Source organism: Doryrhamphus excisus, chromosome 2 (genome assembly GCF_030265055.1).
Source record: "Doryrhamphus excisus isolate RoL2022-K1 chromosome 2, RoL_Dexc_1.0, whole genome shotgun sequence".
Lineage (NCBI taxonomy): Eukaryota > Metazoa > Chordata > Actinopteri > Syngnathiformes > Syngnathidae > Doryrhamphus > Doryrhamphus excisus.
The window spans coordinates 11378745-11396384 of NC_080467.1; the positions used below are offsets into that span (position 1 = coordinate 11378745).

The 17640-nt window shown below is 46.2% G+C and overlaps 3 protein-coding genes across 8 annotated transcripts in view; all 3 read left to right on the plus strand.

The window, feature by feature from the left end:
- Positions 1 to 73: 73 nt before the first annotated feature.
- On the plus strand, positions 74 to 2487 carry LOC131110280 (cyclin-dependent kinase 2-associated protein 1). The gene is made up of 4 exons (XM_058063230.1): positions 74 to 330; positions 1086 to 1180; positions 1757 to 1883; positions 1944 to 2487. The coding sequence occupies exons 1-4, from the start codon at positions 264 to 266 to the stop codon at positions 2009 to 2011; spliced, it is 357 nt and encodes a 118-aa protein (XP_057919213.1). The 5' UTR covers positions 74 to 263; the 3' UTR covers positions 2012 to 2487.
- Positions 2488 to 2681: 194 nt separating this feature from the next.
- LOC131110225 (M-phase phosphoprotein 9) lies at positions 2682 to 14211 on the plus strand. 4 transcript variants are annotated; one of them, XM_058063119.1, is made up of 24 exons: positions 2682 to 2730; positions 3260 to 3534; positions 3600 to 3747; positions 3827 to 3916; positions 4023 to 4462; positions 4945 to 5080; positions 5141 to 5210; positions 5284 to 5381; positions 6218 to 6352; positions 6428 to 6705; positions 6933 to 7082; positions 7292 to 7379; positions 8151 to 8366; positions 8447 to 8494; positions 9725 to 9789; positions 9860 to 9961; positions 10025 to 10180; positions 11327 to 11487; positions 11756 to 11983; positions 12057 to 12177; positions 12324 to 12531; positions 12593 to 12661; positions 13591 to 13696; positions 14035 to 14211. In XM_058063119.1, exons 2-23 carry the CDS (start codon positions 3299 to 3301, stop codon positions 13690 to 13692), a joined length of 3345 nt encoding a protein of 1114 aa, XP_057919102.1. In that variant the 5' UTR covers positions 2682 to 2730; positions 3260 to 3298; the 3' UTR covers positions 13693 to 13696; positions 14035 to 14211. The 4 variants fall into 4 exon arrangements, with proteins under 4 accessions (XP_057919102.1, XP_057919092.1, XP_057919121.1 ...); XM_058063109.1 differs by having other exon boundaries at positions 13591 to 14211; XM_058063138.1 differs by having other exon boundaries at positions 6248 to 6352; positions 13591 to 14211.
- Positions 14212 to 14297: 86 nt separating this feature from the next.
- The window catches only part of LOC131110174 (membrane-associated phosphatidylinositol transfer protein 2-like), a 28453-nt gene continuing 25110 nt past the window's right edge, over positions 14298 to 17640 (plus strand). Inside the window, exon 1 of one of the 3 annotated variants that reach the window (XM_058063010.1) lies at positions 14298 to 14582. The gene's annotated coding sequence lies outside the window, so the exon portion shown is untranslated. The remainder of the gene's footprint in view (positions 14583 to 17640) is intronic. The other 2 variants (XM_058062994.1, XM_058063002.1) reach the window with 2 other exon arrangements.

Consider the following 17640-nt stretch of genomic DNA (forward strand, 5'->3'; position numbering starts at 1 on the left):
CAGTAACACGTCAAAGCGCAGCTAAACTTATCCAAAATGTGTTGAAAGTGGATCGAAAGAGCGTGTCAAACATGCCACTTTTGGCCGTACAAAGTGTGTCTTTTTCGGGGTTGTGGGGTGGCTTTTCTCCGCCGGAGCTCGGCTGGCTGGGTGTCAACATCCAGTGACGGCCATGTTTGCCGGCGCCGCCGCTGTAAACAAAAAAAAGTGGGAGACAAGACGCTTCGCTGAATGTCGGGTCATTTTTATTTCTTTGCTTTACAATGTCTCTGGGAATGTCCTACAAGCCCAATGCCCACCAGCACACTCCGGGAACTTCGGGGAACCAGGGTGAGCACAAAACGTCCGAGTAGGTCCGAGGGAGAGTGGGTTAAATCGACACTTCCACTCGGGGTCTCGGAGAATACCTGACGAAGAAGCCCGTGTGTAGTTTTTGTCCGGTTACATATGTCGGGTCACATCCTGGGAGCTAGGCTAATTCATATCCGCCATTATTACTAATGTCACAAAAAAAGAGCGTCATCCGCAGCGCGGCCAAGCCCACAAACGGCACAGACGCGACGGGCGAAGGCGGCGGAATCCTCCCGTGTGGTCGGCCGTCGTCTGGGGTCTCGCTTCCCGCCGGGTGGGCGCCGTTAAACGGTGACAAAAAATGTATCAGTCGCGTCTCGTTGAGGGCAGCCTCGTTCCGCTTCCTCCTCCATGATGCTCCCCGCTCGGAGCTGCTGATTGATCCCCGCGAACGCTTTGGGACTCTTTGGGGACATCTGCTGGCCGAGTACGGCTACTGCAGCTCGTTATTGCCCTTCATTTGTGTGTTTTTAAATGCGGTACATTCAGCTTATAATTGTGCTACCTTTTCGTCTTTAACGTAGCATTTTTCATGTATTTATTTACTGTAATTTATTCTATTTTATATTCATCATTACTTTATTTCACTACGCTTATTACATGTTGACTATGCCTGACATTCCTGTTTTTGGATGTTGGAGAAAATAACTGAAGAAAACCCACACAAGTTCAGGGAAAGCATACAAACTCTGCATAAAAATGACAATAATTTCAACATTTGTGTTTTTTCACAGTTGGGAGCCTACAGGCGGCGGCCAACCTGGCCGCTTTGCAGTCCTACAGGCCCCTTCTGAGTGACTATGGACCTCCATCTCTGGGATTCTCACAGGTAAAGCTTTATTTTACCTTGCCTGACACATGCTGGCAATTTCACTAACATTCTCATCTTTGTCACTGTCACCCAAGTGGCAAAACAACTCATGGAACCAAATAGAACACAGTTGACACACCCTCTGATAAGCGTAACTTTCTGAGATGTCATAAGAGTGTAAAAAAACCCAAAATAAAACCAAACTACCCAACTTTTGATGACAAAGAACAAAGGCTTTAATAGCCTTACCTGTTATACAAGTGAAGAAAGAAGAACAAAGTAAAACCAAAATAGAACAAAATTACTCAAATCTTTTTGACTCACAACGGGCTTAGCATTCTAAGCTGTCATAAAATTGGAAAAACAACAAAACCAAACAAATAGAACAAAATCACAGCTGAATGGTGACAGACATAAGCTTAGCATTTAAAGTGTAAAAAAAACTAAATAAAACCAAAATAGAATCCAACCGAGGCTTAGCACTTTATGCAAGTGTAAAAAGAAGTGAGTGGCTGTATGAATAATTATGTTGGCTTTAGCCATGTTGTGCTGAGCAGCCGGGACAGAGATATGTGTGTTTTGTGCTGCCTTTAGGGCTTGACTGGTAGCCAAGTGCCTCAGAACAAATATGCAGAGCTGCTGGCCATCATCGAGGAGCTGGGAAAGGAGATCCGGCCCACGTACGCCGGCAGCAAGAGCGCCATGGAGAGGCTGAAGAGAGGTAAGCCAGCATCAGCACACCATGGCAAAAAGGGAGTTCATTAAGAAGCTTTCTCCACAGGGATCATCCACGCTCGGGGGCTGGTGCGCGAGTGCTTGGCAGAGACGGAGAGGAATGCCAGGTCTTAGCTACAATCACACATTCCGCAAGTGCAAGGAGACTTAACAGTGTGTGTCTTAAATATTACAACAACAAAAAAATGCATGTCATTTCCTTTTTTGGGAGGAAGTAAATGGTGAATGATTGGATTCCAAATATGCTTCATGGCTCCTAGGGGTCATTTAAATCTTGTGTGAATGAGTGGATTGATGTTGTTTTATGTGCCCACTTTTCCCCGGGACGTTTATTTTCCTTTTTTTTTCGTTTTGTTTTTGCATGCTGTTCTTTAGGCCCTTAGGTTAATTGTAAACACCACATGTCTTGTACAGGGGTAGAATTATCTTTTTTTGGCTAGCGTTTAGGGGCCATGCGTGCGTGAGAGACAGAAACACCAGTGTGTCTATTCATTCGTGTTCAGGTTGGTTTTGTTAACAAAAGAAAATGCTGTTACTTGCATCTTTGTATGTATTTATTACACTGTGTAATAAATTGTATTTTCAATACAGTTGTCATTGCAGTTCATTGTGTTTTTGTTATTTTTTCCACTAAAAGTCCCTGTCCCGGTCATCTCAGCTTGTTTTGGCCCACTTTCTCACAACAGCCAATAGGGAAACAGATCCAAAGCGTCCACCAATCACTTGTTAATAATTTCAAAGACACGGAAGTAACGTCATATTCAACAACCAATTAGCAGTCAGCTATTCTCTCCACTGAAAAATATGGATGTCAAGACCATAGGAGTAAACTGGTAAGGTTAATTTTATTGTGTCTATGGTACGCTCATTTATTTTTTCAAATGTATTAATTATTTAGTCCATGCTTGTTAGTAAGTGAGTGTTAAATGTCATTTCACCCACACTGTAAGGACCATGTCCCTCCAAACACAACCAGCCTAACTTAGCTAGCGGTGGTGGTCCAGTGAAGACTAGTTAGCTAGCCTAGCATGCTAGCTTGAGCCAGGAGCCCGCCGAGCTGTCATCACCGAGCGGCGTCACCAGGCAGCGGTGACCGAATGTGGCTCACATTGCCCGGGTAACGCCGGCGCCGTGTGTTGCTGGGCTTTAGCGTTCTCATAAGCTCAGAAATAAAACACGTAAACGGACAAAATGTTTGGACAATTCGTATACAAGCATATCTATAGTAGGTATATAGACATGGATAGTGTGTCTTAAGCATTGTCCACGTGTTGTCCACGTGAGCCAACATTGTGACCCATTCAGGTCACAATGCAAAAAAAATCTGTTGATTGTTTTCGTCTTCCCTTATCTGTTTGCCAGCTGTCAGTCCGCCCCCCTCCTCCGCACGGGCCCTTAACCATGTCCACAGATGACAGCGTCTCTGAGGACGTGTCCAGCTCGGGCCCTCTGAGCCACTGCCAGGTCAGCGCTGATGGGGATGGCGGCAAAGAGAGCGAGGTGTCTCTGCTGTCCTCCGAGGCAACCACCGCCTCCGGCCTGGTGGTCTCTGAGGACAGACGCTCGACCTCCCAACCAACGGGGGGCACCGTGGCCAGCCAGCCCGTGAAGATCACACCAACATGTGACAAGATCAGGTGCGGCCACCTTCATCCTGCTTGCTGATGACACTTGAGCTAACCAGGTCCTGTGATGCATTCAGGGGTCTGTGTCTGAGCACAGAGGAAGCCTTCGCTCCAGGAAGGAATCTGCCGTTCATCAACCCCAGCTCCCTTGAGACTCTGAGAGCCCTGGTGGAGGAGATACGCAGCAGTGGCGAGATGGACCCGGAGATCTGGAAGGACTGTGAGGTGGGAGAAGACCCGGTGGGAGGATAATTCCACAAGATGGAAGTGGTAGTCAACGCATGGGTCTTTCTTTTCATTTCAGGGCAGATGGTTGCATCTGTTCCAGCTGGTGGAGAAGCAATACCAGGAACAAATCCTCGCACAGCAAGAACAATACCAGTGCCAAATACAGGTAAATACAAATACATATGTGGCCCCCCCCCACCCTTTAGTCGTGAATAGGTGAATGTGTGAGTGTGCTGTATGAACAGGAAGTCTCAGTGTTGTCTCCTTTTCAGTTAATCCAGGATGAAATTAAAGCCCTTGTGCAGCTCCAGAACCGCCAGGCCAGCGTCCCTCCCCACTCGGACTTCCCCCAGACCCCGACCATCAAAACGGGCGACGACGACACCAAGGACTTTATTCTGCCCTTGGTCTCCACAGACTGCAGCTTCCCCACACGCGTGGCCAGTGACAGCGACAGCCTGGCCGCCCCCGCTCTCTCTCCGTTCAGCTCCCCCTCACCTCCGCCGCAGAGGTCAGATGCCGCCCACCCGGGTGAGGAGCGAGCCACCACTGTACTCAGCAGCGGCTACGGGACACTGTCAGTGTGGGAAACAGAAGCTGAGCGGCAGTGGTCGGCCGGCATCCAGGAAGACACGGAGACGGCCATGATGACACGACAAGAAGACGGCAAGGAGGAGCGCGACCCATCACTCCACCAGCAGAGAACCACTAGGTGTGTCCTGCTTCTTTCCACACAACAACCACACCTGTGAAGGTCCCACATGGTGCACCACAACCTTACGTAGCGTCATTCAACCCTTCCACAAGGTCCCACTCCAACACAATCCGATCTACAATTGGATACAGTATTAGGGGTGCACCATAATTGTAGTTTAGAAAACTATTAGAAATCCATACAAATGAGGAACGCATGCAAGTTTCCTTTCACAGCGTATGTAAACTTGTGGACACTACACGCCTCCATGTTTTCCACTTTGATGGGGTACATGGCAGAGATGCATGTCCAGCTCTCCGCCACCTAGTGGTCGTTGTCACAGCTTCAAGCTGCACCAGCACGACGTCTTCTATGGCGTACTTGCAGCATCTGCTCTTCTTGCCTCTCACACTAAAAACCTTTCAGTACATCTGGTAGCGAGTGAGTTCAAATACCACGTTTGCATAGTAAGGAATATTTCATTATTCATGTTCCTTCAGCCAGGTGTTGACTTCCTGGGCTCTCAGGCACAAACTCCGACCCAAGAAGAGCAAAGCAGGACCTTCCCAAATTCCGCCGTGTGAGGATACCAAGTCAGACCAACCTCCAACTGAGGTCACAGACTCCCAGGAACGGGTATGACCAGCATCCCGGTCTTTGTGTGTGTACTGAGTGTGTTTTTTTCCCCTCCTCCAGCATCCAGCACTTGCCTGGTCGTCTGGCTCTTTCCCAGCCAGGAGGGACAGCCTCTTGTCTGACGCGTCAGGTGAGCACAGCTTCACTACACTAGTGTTTGGATGATGCCATATGTGTGCTGTGATAAATATGCCCCCCCTCAGGCTTGACCTATTGGCGTCTGAACGAGTGCGATCTGTACCACCCGCTACCGGACAGCCTGGACAATGGCGCTTACCTCCTGCAAGCTTCCACGGCTGAGGTGAGTTGCTTTACACTCTTTTACACTTCTGACAAATAGTTCACATTAACATTTGTCTCCAGTTTTGGATTATTTGCAATAAAAGTGAGTGTTGGAATGATTACATTTCATACCAACCCCCCAAAAGCCCAGGAAGCCCTAAATGTCTCACACACCCATCACTAATCAGTGATAATGGATAAGCACAGTGTAGCCTTTAGCCTGGTCTTCAGGCTAGCGCTAGAGCAGGGGTCTAAAACACGCCAAATGTGGCCCGCAGGACACTAGTTTAAGGCCCCCGCCTTGATATGAAAGTTTAATGTTAGTGCGGCCCGCGCAAGTTTGATATGGATGCTGTATGGTATCATGTACCCAGAAAAGGTTTTTTTTTTTTTTTTGGGAAAACCTGACCCGAGCTCCAGTGGCCCCCAAGTAAATTGAGTTTGAGACCCCTGCGCTAGAGACTCGCAGCAGTTTGAAGGCCGGATTGTATATTATATTACTGTATATTTATATTTTACTAAGGTGACCACTGAACAAAATATGGAACCAAAGAAAATATTATCAGTGAAGCATAAAGACATAAACATGTGAAAATGATCGGATTTTCGAGATGGGAGGAGAAGTGGGACATGGGACATGCCATGGCTAACGTGGTATCATGTAAGCTCATGTTTTGTGTAATTACTGCCAGCGAGTGACCACAGTACCACATATCAGTGGTATTTGCATACACTTGGCATCATAGAGCAGCCATCATTTATTCATCCAATCATTGGTGTGATGTAGCGAGGGAGCGCTACCGTAGGGAGGTATATAAGGTGGTGAAATGAGCAGTGTATATTTTCATCTCCAAGCGTGAGGATGGCTGCTCTGATGTTGTCAAGGCTACACCGCCTGGCATTTCTCTGCGAGAGATCTACCAGCACAAGCAAAGGACGGATGTGACACGTTCCCAGTGGGAGCGCTCTGACTCCCCCAGCCCTTTGCAGGTAGGTCACATGACACCCGCTGGTGTGTGATTGGGCTCAACCGTCTCATCAGGGCTCTTTGCTTTGGCTACGCAGGCCGCGGCGCCCGCACGCCAGTTGGACTACTCCTCCGCTTTCCCGTCACCTTCCCGCTTCGCACCGCCTCTGACCCCTGACAGCATGGTGCAATACAGCGAGGTGTCCCAGGAAGTAACGCCCCCCTCCCAGGATAAAACCTGCCTTGAGGTCACCGGAGCCCTCCAGGCCAACGAGGAAGTCAGCCACAGCAGCGCCGCCAAGCCTGGATGGCCGCCTGGTGACGCTCACAGGAGCCCACAGTCGTCCTCGGTAGAAGATCCCGTCATTCTGTCCCTGTGAGTCCAACGCCAACGCTGCCATCTTCCTCCACTTACTTTCAACTACCTCTCATTTGAGCTCAGCTTTCTCATAGAGCTGGAAAACACGTCACATGAAGTACTTGATCTGCTTTTTCATTTTCAAAATACTTTTCCATTTTTTTATGACAAACTAAACATTATTATTATTCATATTTCTTTTTCATTGAAATGTTATTTTGACTCCCCTTGTCTCCACCCTCCAGACTGAGACAGAACCTGAGAGAGAAGCACTCCCGCCACGTGGCCGACATGAAGGCATATTATGAGTCAGAGATACAAGTCCTGCGAGACCAGCTGAACCTTCGAGGTCTGCCTGGAGATTTAGAGCGGGGCAACCTGGTCTTGGCAGAGAGGTGAGTCACGTGACGCGTAAGAAGCATTGATCTTACTGGAAAACAGGTTGGCAGGGCTTATGCTAGCCATTAAGAAAAGTGTCAGCTCCCATCTCCAGTCATTGGCTTCAAATGAAGCAATTGTGATCAGGCACCTAGACGGACACCTATCTTTAGCCTGTCTTCATGTGTGATGGATGTATTTTTCTTCAGAATGTGATGCTTTGCAGGTGTGAACGCCTGGAGAAAGCCCTGGATAAAGCCACCAGACGTGTCCACGAGCTGGAGGCATCCAACGTCTCTCTGGAGAAGAAGCTGGTAGACCATTCATTGATTTCAACTTTGCTGAAATACGTTCGATATTCTTTGTTATGATGTTGTACGTAGCCAAAAGTAAATATAACGTGTAGTTGATGGCGCCAGCCATGATGAGCTAGCTGTCACGGTTCAGCCTCATCTCCGGAAGTGACGCCACGGAGTGCTGTCACTCAGGTAAACAAACATGGTGGTGCTTACGGTCATTGTAGCCCAGAGTTCAGCCATGGCTCAGTCGTTTTGGTGTAGGAAGAAACATTTGGAAATGATATTGGAGAACTTTTCAAACATGGACTGAAGCCTGAAGAACTGGAGATGAAGAACCCAGAATGCTAAGTAGCTCATATAGCTGTGAAAGATGTTTATATAAGAGGTATCATGTTTGACAGCCACCTGGCTCTCCTTCTCTGCACTTGCTTCTTCCGTTGTTGTGAAGAACAAGTTTTGAAAAAGTGAACATCCAGCAGCAGCACGACTACTATTCGTATGAAAACTGTACTGAGGAGACCGTCTACCTCCACAAGCCTTTGTTTACTTTGCTTTAGCTGAGGGGTGTCGCTCACCCTGATGACCCGAGGCAGAACAGCAAGCTAGTTCCATCATGGTTAGCACCATTAACTAACTACACATGTCATTTTTACCACTGGCCCCTTTACACTATTAGCCGGTGACCTTGTGTAACAGACTCACACGTGTTAAAAGTGGAATATTTGTCCAAAATAGTGATAGAATGAAAGGATAAAGAGCTTAAGATAAATGGTGTCCTGACGTCAGGCCCAGTGGCCCGAGCGCTACGCTGTGGCGGGTGCGGCCATGAAGTCGCTGCGTCAGCGACTGGACGAGAGCAAGCGCTGGGGCCGAGAGAAGGACGCCGCGGCTGCACGCTTGAAGGCACGCGCCAAGCAGCAGGAGGAGGCGGCGCTGAAGGCCCGGCGAGAGGTGGAGGAGAGCGAGGCCACCAGGGAGCGGGAGGGCAAGATGATGAAGGAGGTGAGGCGGACGGGAATGTGGTAGACCATGCCACACGCTCAAATTTTCCTTTCCTTTTCTTTTCCTTGCTTTTCTCTCAGCTCCTGGGTGAATATGACGGTGTGGTGAAAGACAACCACAGACTCAAGGTAATCAATGAACATTATTACCACCGCCACATTACATACACATCATTCAAAATCTATGACTTCAGAAAATTCCAAACTACTCACACACACAGAATGAAATATTTCAGGAATGTATTTGTTCATCTTTTTGAAAACTTAACCCCCCCAAATTGCCCACCAGATTGAATATTGTAAAAACCCAGCCATGCCTGTATACTCAATATGTTGCTCATGAACTATATACGGCAGGGGTCTCAAACACGCGGCCCGCGGGCCAAATGTGGCCCGCAGGACACTAGTTTGAGGCCCCCGCCTTGATATGAAAGTTTAATGTTAGTGCGGCCCGCGCAAGTTTGATATGGATGCTGAATGGTATCATGTACCCAGAAAAAATTATTATGTTTGATTAATGTTCATGTTAAAGGTTAAATAACTGTTAATAGTTATCCTCCCTATCCGTGTGGAAGCGGTAAGTTTTTGGCTATTTAAGTTTAAAGGAAATAACTTGAAGGCTACCGTTTAAGTCGCTAGCTCTCTAGTTTGCGAGTTAGCATGTGTCTCAAGACACTGCAGTTGCGCAATATGTTGTAAATAAAAAGAGTATAAATGTGACTATAGTCATGTTTTATCATGTCTACAGGGCTCTAATAATGCTTTAATTTTAATCTGAAAAAAAATAATTTGTCTACCCACCAACTACGTATATGTGGTTTCTTAAGTTTTTATTAGTTTTATTATTATTATATGTATTTATTATTGATTGATTGATTTTCTTTATTCTTGATTTGTTTATTTATTTTTCATCTTATTTTGTGCAGAAAAATACAAATTAAGGTATTTGAGAACAGTGGAATGTTTTATCAGAGCTTTTATTGTAGAAAATCAGAACCAAAGCACTGAAAAAGTTTGTATATTTTTCTGTTTTTAATAAATGCGTTTTTTTTGTTTTGGAAAACCTGATGTGGCCCAGTCTCACCCAGACCCTAGCTCCAGTGGCCCCCAAGTAAATTGAGTTTGAGACCCCTGATATACGGTATTTAGACTACTACTTTCCCTATGAAATGCCTGCAACTCTCTGCAGTTGAGTAGATAAAGACTAAGGAAAGAGGTTCTTCACTAAACGGATCTTCAAAAGTGTATGAATGTTTTTATTTGCCATTTTGATGCAACCTGTTTGTGTCACTTCCTCATCTCATGCCTTTTGTTTTTTTTCTGTGTTTTTTTTGGGGGGGGGGGGGGGGGGGGGGGCAGAATAACTTGTTGGCAACAGAGAGCAAACTTTCCCAGGCCAATGATGACATATCCGAGCTGAAGAGGTGAGCGTCTTGAGAAGTGTCAGCTTCACACATACAGTATATCAGGTCATGGACATTCCTTTCCTGGCAGAACCATCTCCAAACTGGAGTGCCAAGTCAGGCAGCTGGAGCATGAGAACCAGGCCAGGATCCGCCACGCACCCCAAAGTCTCTCCCAGTCATCTGGAGCTGGGTGAGCAGCAGAACGTCCCCCCTGTTGTCTCTGTTCATCTTCCAGACTGTCTCCTGTCCACAGCCTGTACCACCATCCTGACCTGCTGCGCTCCCCCAGCAAAGGCAGCACAGAGCCGGATGTCACCCGCAGGAGGTCACCTTGCCCGGAACCTGATCCCCCAAGTCCATTCCAAACCAGCCCACCCAGAGGCACGGAGACAGCCGGGCGGAGCCTGAGGCAGGATATATTTATTGCATTTATTGCATCCATGCTTAACTCCCAGGATTTCCAGAAGCCGTCACTCTCGGTAGCCGCCCTTTCCAATGATTTGGACAGATTTTGGAAGGCACACACAAAGAAAGATTAGTCGCTCATCTTTCATCTTCTACCTTTTTGTGTTGTTTAGTAATGAGCAGTTGATCAGAGGTATGTTTCAGCAATACATCACTTCCTGACTAGAAAAGGTGAAATGATCAAGCAGAACTTTTACTTTCACACAGCCATATATATATTAAGTATATATATAGTATATAATATATTTTGAATTAATTAATTAATTAATTAATTATATATATATATATATATATATATATATATATATATATATATATATATATATATATATATTCATTCATTCATTTTCTACCGCTTTTTCCTCACGGGGGGTGCTGGAGCCTCTCCCAGCTGTCTTCGGGCGAGAGGCCAGCCAATCACAGGGCACATATCGACAAACAACCATTCACACTCACATTCATACCTATGGACAATTTGGAGTGGCCAATTAACCTAGCATGTTTTTGGAATGTGGGAGGAAACCGGAGTACCCGAAGAAAACCCACGCATGCACGGGGAGAACATGCAAACTCCACACAGAGATATATATATATATATATATATATATATATATATATATATATATATATATATATATATATATATATATATATATATATATATATATATATATATATATATATATATATATATATATATATATATATATATATATATATATATATATATATATTTTTTTTTTTTTTTTTTTTTTTACAAATATAACACCAACTATGTACAATTTTCACATTTGGAACTGAACTATATGCTTTAAAATTTCCCTTCAATGCGTAACGCTATACAGCTCCATGCCTTCTGACTTCCTGGTTGCTGCAGAGCGCTACGACATGGGAGACATGGCCACCTCTCATCAAATGCACTTCCATCTTAATAGCTTTAGACGGCACCAAACATCATCTATGTGCAGTTGCATCATCACCTGTTTTTGCCTCTTGGACAAAAAAAACAAAAAGACGTACCAATACGTCTTCGCTAGCTAATGAGTTCAGTGAAGATCCAAACTTACCTTTTGGAGCCTTCTTTGTGCAGGTGTGCATCCCCGCCAGGTTTAGAACACGTTTCACAACAGTCCAGCAGACATCAGGAGGAGAACCCCACCCTGCGGGAGACCACACCCAGCCTTCTGACACCCATCATGAGGGCTCTGATAGAGATGGAGGAGACCAGAGCCACTGAGAGCAGAGCCCCTTGTAAGACACACAAAAGTTTGTTTTCAAGTGAGCTCAGGGGAAGTTAGGACAGGATGTTAGCATCAGTCAGGAGGAAAAAAAGGGAGCATTTGATTTGCTCGCCTGCACAGTGCGGGTGATCTCATGTTTTTAGATGCTTGGTTATCTGAGCTTATGAAATGTATCTGTATGATGTCATAATTACCTCCTATCAGCCAGATAATTATCAGTCGGGTAATTACCGTGCACTCCTAATGGTATGCTTTATCCTTATCTTATCTTACACCAGGGCTGTCCAGTCCCAGACCCACACTGGGCGTGATGGAGCTGAGGCACAAATCGCTGCTGCAGGAGCGAGTGGACCGTCCAGCAGGAAGGGAGGCGGCAACGCTCACAGGAGGCGCGCCTGTGGCCGAGCGAAGCCCGCTCAGACCTCAGAGGAGTTTGTCTCCGGATGGCCTCAGATCGTCCTCGCTGCCTCCTCCGGGACTACGAAGCATTGCCCCAACCACGCCCAGTACGTACTTCATGTATGTTCCATGTGGTACATGTCTTAGGTCGAAAATGAGTATCATTGTTTTCCCACCCAGCAAAGAGAGAGACCTTGCTGGCTCCATTGTCGGCTAAGTCCAGCCCCAAACGCTGTCCTACGGAGAACTACTCCACCGCTTTTGGTCACATGATGCCCAGAGAGGAACACCTGCACAAAAGGTGAAATGCACAGAACATTGTATTCATAGGAATATCTGAATTGCTACATACGTACAAACAATCAAAGGATGTCCTGTGGGATACATGGGGGTGGTCTCCAGCCACGCATTTCAGCTTGAAGAGATCAAATCGTGTCCCTTTTGCAGGTCAGATGTGGACCAGAGGCGGCATTCGTTCCACAGCAGCAGCACCCCCAGGAAGAGGCTCCACTTTTCATCCGGAGACGCCCACTCAGGGTGCGAGGAGGGCCAGCAGGATGCCCATGAGGACACCTCCCCTCCCCTTGGGGACCAAGTGCAGTCTCTGGCTGAGGCGGAGAGACTTTTGGACGAGCTGACGCAGGAGAAACTGCGGGTGGGTGGTGTCCGTTGATCTCCGACGCAAACAGGAAGTCACTCTTGGTTTGTTTTCCCAGATTGAGGCAGCTTTGAGTCGCATGCCAGCATCAAGCAGTCGGGTGAGCATGCAGACCAGGTTGGACCAGGTAAGCCAGGGGTCTCAAGCTCAATTTACCTGGGGGCCACTGGAGCTAGGGTCTGGGCAAGGCTGGGCCTTTTTCCAAAAAAAAAACGCATTTATTAAAAACAGAAAAATATAGAAACTTTTTCAGTGCTTTGGTTCCGATTTTCTACAAGAAAAGCTCTGATAAAACATTCCACTCTTCTCAAATATCTTAATTTTTATTTTTCTGCACAAAATAAGATGAAAAATAAATAAACAAATCAAGAATAAAGAAAATCAATCAATCAGTAATAAAAAAATATTATAATAATAATAAAACGGCAAATAATACAAACTTAAGAAACCACATATAGTTGGTAGGTAGACAAATTATTTTTTTCAGATTAAAATTAACAAAGCATTATTAGAGCCCTGTAGACATGACAAAACACAACTATAGTCACATTTATACTCTTTTTATTTACAACATATTGCGCAACTGCAGGGTCTTGAGACACATGCTAACTCGCAAACTAGAGAGCTAGCGACCTAAACGGTAGCCTAGGTAGCCTAAGTTATTTCCTTTAAACTTAAATAGCCAAAAACTTACCACTTCCACACGGCTAGGGAGGATAACTATTAACAGTTATTTAACCTTTAACATGAACATTAATCAAACGTAATATTTTTTTCTGGGTACATGATACCATACAGCATCCATATCAAACTTGCGCGGGCCGCACTAACATTAAACTTTCATATCAAGGCGGGGGCCTCAAACTAGTGTCCTGCGGGCCACATTTGGCCCACGGGCCGTGTGTTTGAGACCCCTGAGGTAAGCCTTTCAAGCAGGACTTCGATGTATCTGTGGTGGATGGTTGCATGTGTCACATCGCTTTTTTTATGTCACAAGCAGAGCCCCGTCTGATTGGCATATTGTCCATGACGCATATGCATGTCACTTCCTCTCAGGTGGCCTTAGAGGAGCGTCTGGAGAGGCTGAATCAGGATCTGGGCTCCATACGCATGACCCTGAAGAGATTGCACGTCCTGCGCTCTTCTGCCAACACATAGCAATGTCTGTTTTTGCTACAAGGAGCATCTTTTTTATGCCTATTTCACTCGGGGAACTTTTTGATATGTCTTTCGGAGTATATATTTTTCGTATGACACAGATTTGTAGATTCATTGACTTTATTTTGAAAGAATCCACAGATTTTTAATGTTTGGAGCCAGCAGAGAACCTCTCTTTTGAACTACCCTCCTCTTTTTCATTCTTTTCTTCTTGTTTACATTCATTTGGAGGCCAAATGAGGGAAGGAAGTTGATTTTACTTGAAGCTTTGTGTTGTTTATTTGTTCACTTGACATTCCCACTTAGTTTTTGCAGTATGAATTATGATTTTTTTGCCGGCAGGACTGGAGCCTTGCTGCGCTGAAGAAGGAGAAGCCAGCACACACATTTTGTCATCCGGACCTATACATATTATATTACTACTGTTGCACAATAAATACAGCTTGTTTCATATTATAAATGAGACTATTTATATGTCTTTCTTTTTATTTGAGGCAAATTGTTTGTTAATTCCCTACAATATCATGCCCATTTAATAATCCATCTGTTTGTCTACAGGCAAGCATCGTTGCGAGGACTCTTGTAGCCGCCGGGGGTCGCCATTTCCCTTTTATCTTCTCTTAGGTCACCGCCAAGCCTGAGCAATGAGACCATCACCTACACACCGGAACCGGACGATGGAGGCACAACAGCCGTATTGGACGCGGAGGACTCACCATTAGGGTGTGCGTGAGGACGTGGAGAGAGGTGAAAGCTACTCGTACGTGCACCTTCCTCCACCGGCCGGTCGCCATCGGACACGCCGACGCGCAGGCGGCGAGGCTGCGACCTCGGCCAGCCGAAGACGAACCGGGACCAGTAGACTGTCGAGCCCGCCCACACAGTCTCAGGTTAGTCGTCCGGTGGAAAATATTGACATGTCTGTCGATGAAAATGACGTCACACGGGCACTTAAAGCTTAATGAGGCGTCTTTTGTGGTGAATGATTACAGGGCCGGTCCTAGCGGGGTTGGATCCCCAGGTTTTTTTTTTAAACCCCGCCACCCCTGTATCATTGATTGGTTTTGACATTCAGAAGAGTGGAACCAACAAACTAGCACTGTTTCAAACATGAAAACAACCTTTTATATCGTGACCATTTCATCTTATTACGACCTTTTTATCCTGTCTTTCCACTGGGGGTGAGGTTTGGCTTGGTGGGTTATTTTATGTTGTGAAAGGTGATGGTCATGGCCAATAACCGGCGAGGACGTGTGTGTGAACATGTGATGATGGGGGTCAGTGATACAAAATGGTTAGTCCACACACTTCCTCACAGGAAGTCACCACTTCCTGCTGCGTCACTGCAACGCCGCTATAGAAACCTCAGGATGTTGATGGATGATAACGGCGGCGAGGGATGAACGGTGGTGGAATTACTTGCTAAGGTGATGTTAGCATGCTGCGAACCATCTGTTTGACGCCATCGTGATGGAAAATATATATTTGAATACTAATTTTAATCAGATTAGTCACAGTTAGTCATGATTAATCAGCATTTTCAAGTGAATGAAATGTGTGAAAATGGTATGGTAAAGAATGAAAGAGTCAAGGAGTAAGTGAGTAATGGTTGAAGGTATTAGATAGCAGAGTGGATTGTATGGATCGGCCATTGCTAGCTTGGTGTCAGTGAGTGGGTGCTCTGCTGTTCAGGTCAGGATAAAGTTCCATGTGGACGCCAAAGAGAGGCGTGGCTTGCCATGATGCATACGTGTTAATCACCCCCACAGAAACGTGAGCTATTTAATGAAGTCAATGAGTCGCCGCCATTAACGCTAACCGGCTATTTTGGTTAGCCGTACGCTTTGAGTGACCTTTGTGCTCCCCTCACTTGGTATCATGTTTGATTCGGAAGGAAAAAGATGTGATAATCGGGGGAGTGATGTGATTGGCGCTAATGAATGCTGTCAGGAAGTGGTCACAGCAGAAAGAATGAGTCACAGTATTGATTGCTAACACATGCGTCCTACTTTTCCCTCAGGGGACCCCCCCCCCCCCACCAGCAGGTTTTCTGTCCCCATATCTGAGCTGCATAGCAATCATGGCTTACGTAGCAGCGGGCTGTCACAGGACGCCACGTCACGGCCGTGCGTGGAGGCTATTTTTAGCCGCGTAAACAGAGGGATTCCGAGCGTGGGATGGACAAGCGACCGCCTGTCAATGAAGGCCTGTCAGGGAGACGCAAATAGACGCCCACCCTTTCCTTTCACAACATATGCAGGGCCTGGCTTTGTGCCTTTCTAGTGGCACCCTGCCAGGAAGGCTTTAAAATAGCCTCATACCTGGGGGGGGCTTCCAATGACCCTCAGTTTGCATGTTGTACACGTCCGTGAAGGTCAACAGGAAGAAAGATACACAGAACCCAAGAAAGCGTGGTATTGCATTCAGTGTGTGCTTTCACACAGACACTGAGAGATGGCAGCTTATACGGGAAGTAGCAGTCAGGTGCAAACATCACATCCCCATTCCGCCATGTTGGAATACCCTGACACACAGACTTCATTAGAACATGCTGTCAAAGCAGCTTTCTTGAAAGGACATCGACCAAAAGCCGTACCATTAGATGGAAGCAGGAGGTGTTCCAGGCCAGGTGAGAGACATGGTATCTCCAACGTTTCCTGGGTCATCCCAGTGGGATGTGCACTGAACACCTCCCCAGGGAGGCATCCTGACCAGACGCCCGAGCCACTTCATCTGGCTTCTCAATGTGACTCCTGGTCCTTCTCACTGTATCTCCATCTTTCCTTCACTGCTCAACAAGACCCCAACTCCTGTACTTGGATCTCATCCCTGAGCCGGACCACAGCCTTTTCCAGGCCAGAACCATGGACTGAACTTGCGGGTGCTGATTCTCACCTGGTGCTGAGGCCACGTGTGTACCCTCACACGCAGGTGACCTCCCATAGCACCTCTGAAGGAGCAACTTTGCCAGATTGAGTCTGTCCATGAAAAGCCCACAAGAATATAGCATATTATAGTATAGTATGCTGTGTGAAAGGGCTTTTCACCAAGGAGGACTTCTCCCTAACCCCACACGGGTTAGCACTGCAACCTTTTATCCAGCGTAGCTTTTCCACCCCACCCAGGTAAGACACCTGTACTTCCACGTCTACGATCACCTTTGCATCCTGATACTTTTGCTTCTTTGTGTGCCAGCACTTTGTCTAATTAACGCTCACCGCTTCTCTCTTGGTGTCGGGTGATGCGCTGAGTCCTCACCTGACACTCACTCACTCACTCTAGTAAAGTTATCATTATTATTCTCAGCAAATGATGACTTTTCCTCATGTTCCTTGGAGTGAAATTCATTCTTGTCAAATTACCCATCTTCTGTACGTTTATGGATTTATAGTCATAAAGTTATACCTTCATTCTTGTTAAATAAGTACATTTTCCCATATACTTTGATGGATTTACGGTAGCAAAGTTATAGCTTCATTCTTGTCAAATGTTTTTTTCTTTAAAAGTCCAGACTCCAGAGTCCAAACGGATAACTCTATTGTCATGAAATGATGATAAAGATATTGCGGGACTATCATACTAGGTTTATAGAAGTAAAATGAAAAACGTATTGTTGTAACATTCAGGCTTAGTTAGCTTTGGTGAATGTTAGAATTTTATCATGCTAGTAGGAATTGATGTCGTTGTGTTGATGTTTTTCTAGTGCATGTATGAAGCGTGCTGTGATGCGGTGTTTCCCCTCAGGAGGGAAAATGGTCACAGTGAAGTGCGCCCCCCCCTTTGTCCCCAGGCAGCAGATACCCGCCTTCCACGTCACACCGCTCTCGTTGCACCCCCCCAAGCTAAAAATAGCCCGTCCTCTCCCGTCACCCCCGTGGTCACGTCAGGGTTGCTCTCATTTGCTGCTGGTGGTGCCTGCCTGTTGTTGAAGTGTGATGCGTAGGATGG

Excerpts from the sequence above, each read along its gene's own strand:
- LOC131110280 (XM_058063230.1), top strand. The coding sequence starts at position 264 with ATGTCTCTGGGAATGTCCTACAAGCCCAATGCCCACCAGCACACTCCG. Across the intron at positions 331-1,085 it reads GGGAACTTCGGGGAACCAGG|TTGGGAGCCTACAGGCGGCG; the intron begins GTGAGCACAAAA and ends GTTTTTTCACAG. Across the intron at positions 1,884-1,943 it reads CATGGAGAGGCTGAAGAGAG|GGATCATCCACGCTCGGGGG; the intron begins GTAAGCCAGCAT and ends CTTTCTCCACAG.
- LOC131110225 (XM_058063109.1), top strand. The coding sequence starts at position 3,299 with ATGTCCACAGATGACAGCGTCTCTGAGGACGTGTCCAGCTCGGGCCCT. Across the intron at positions 5,211-5,283 it reads CCTCTTGTCTGACGCGTCAG|GCTTGACCTATTGGCGTCTG; the intron begins GTGAGCACAGCT and ends GCCCCCCCTCAG. Across the intron at positions 8,367-8,446 it reads AGGGCAAGATGATGAAGGAG|CTCCTGGGTGAATATGACGG; the intron begins GTGAGGCGGACG and ends CTTTTCTCTCAG.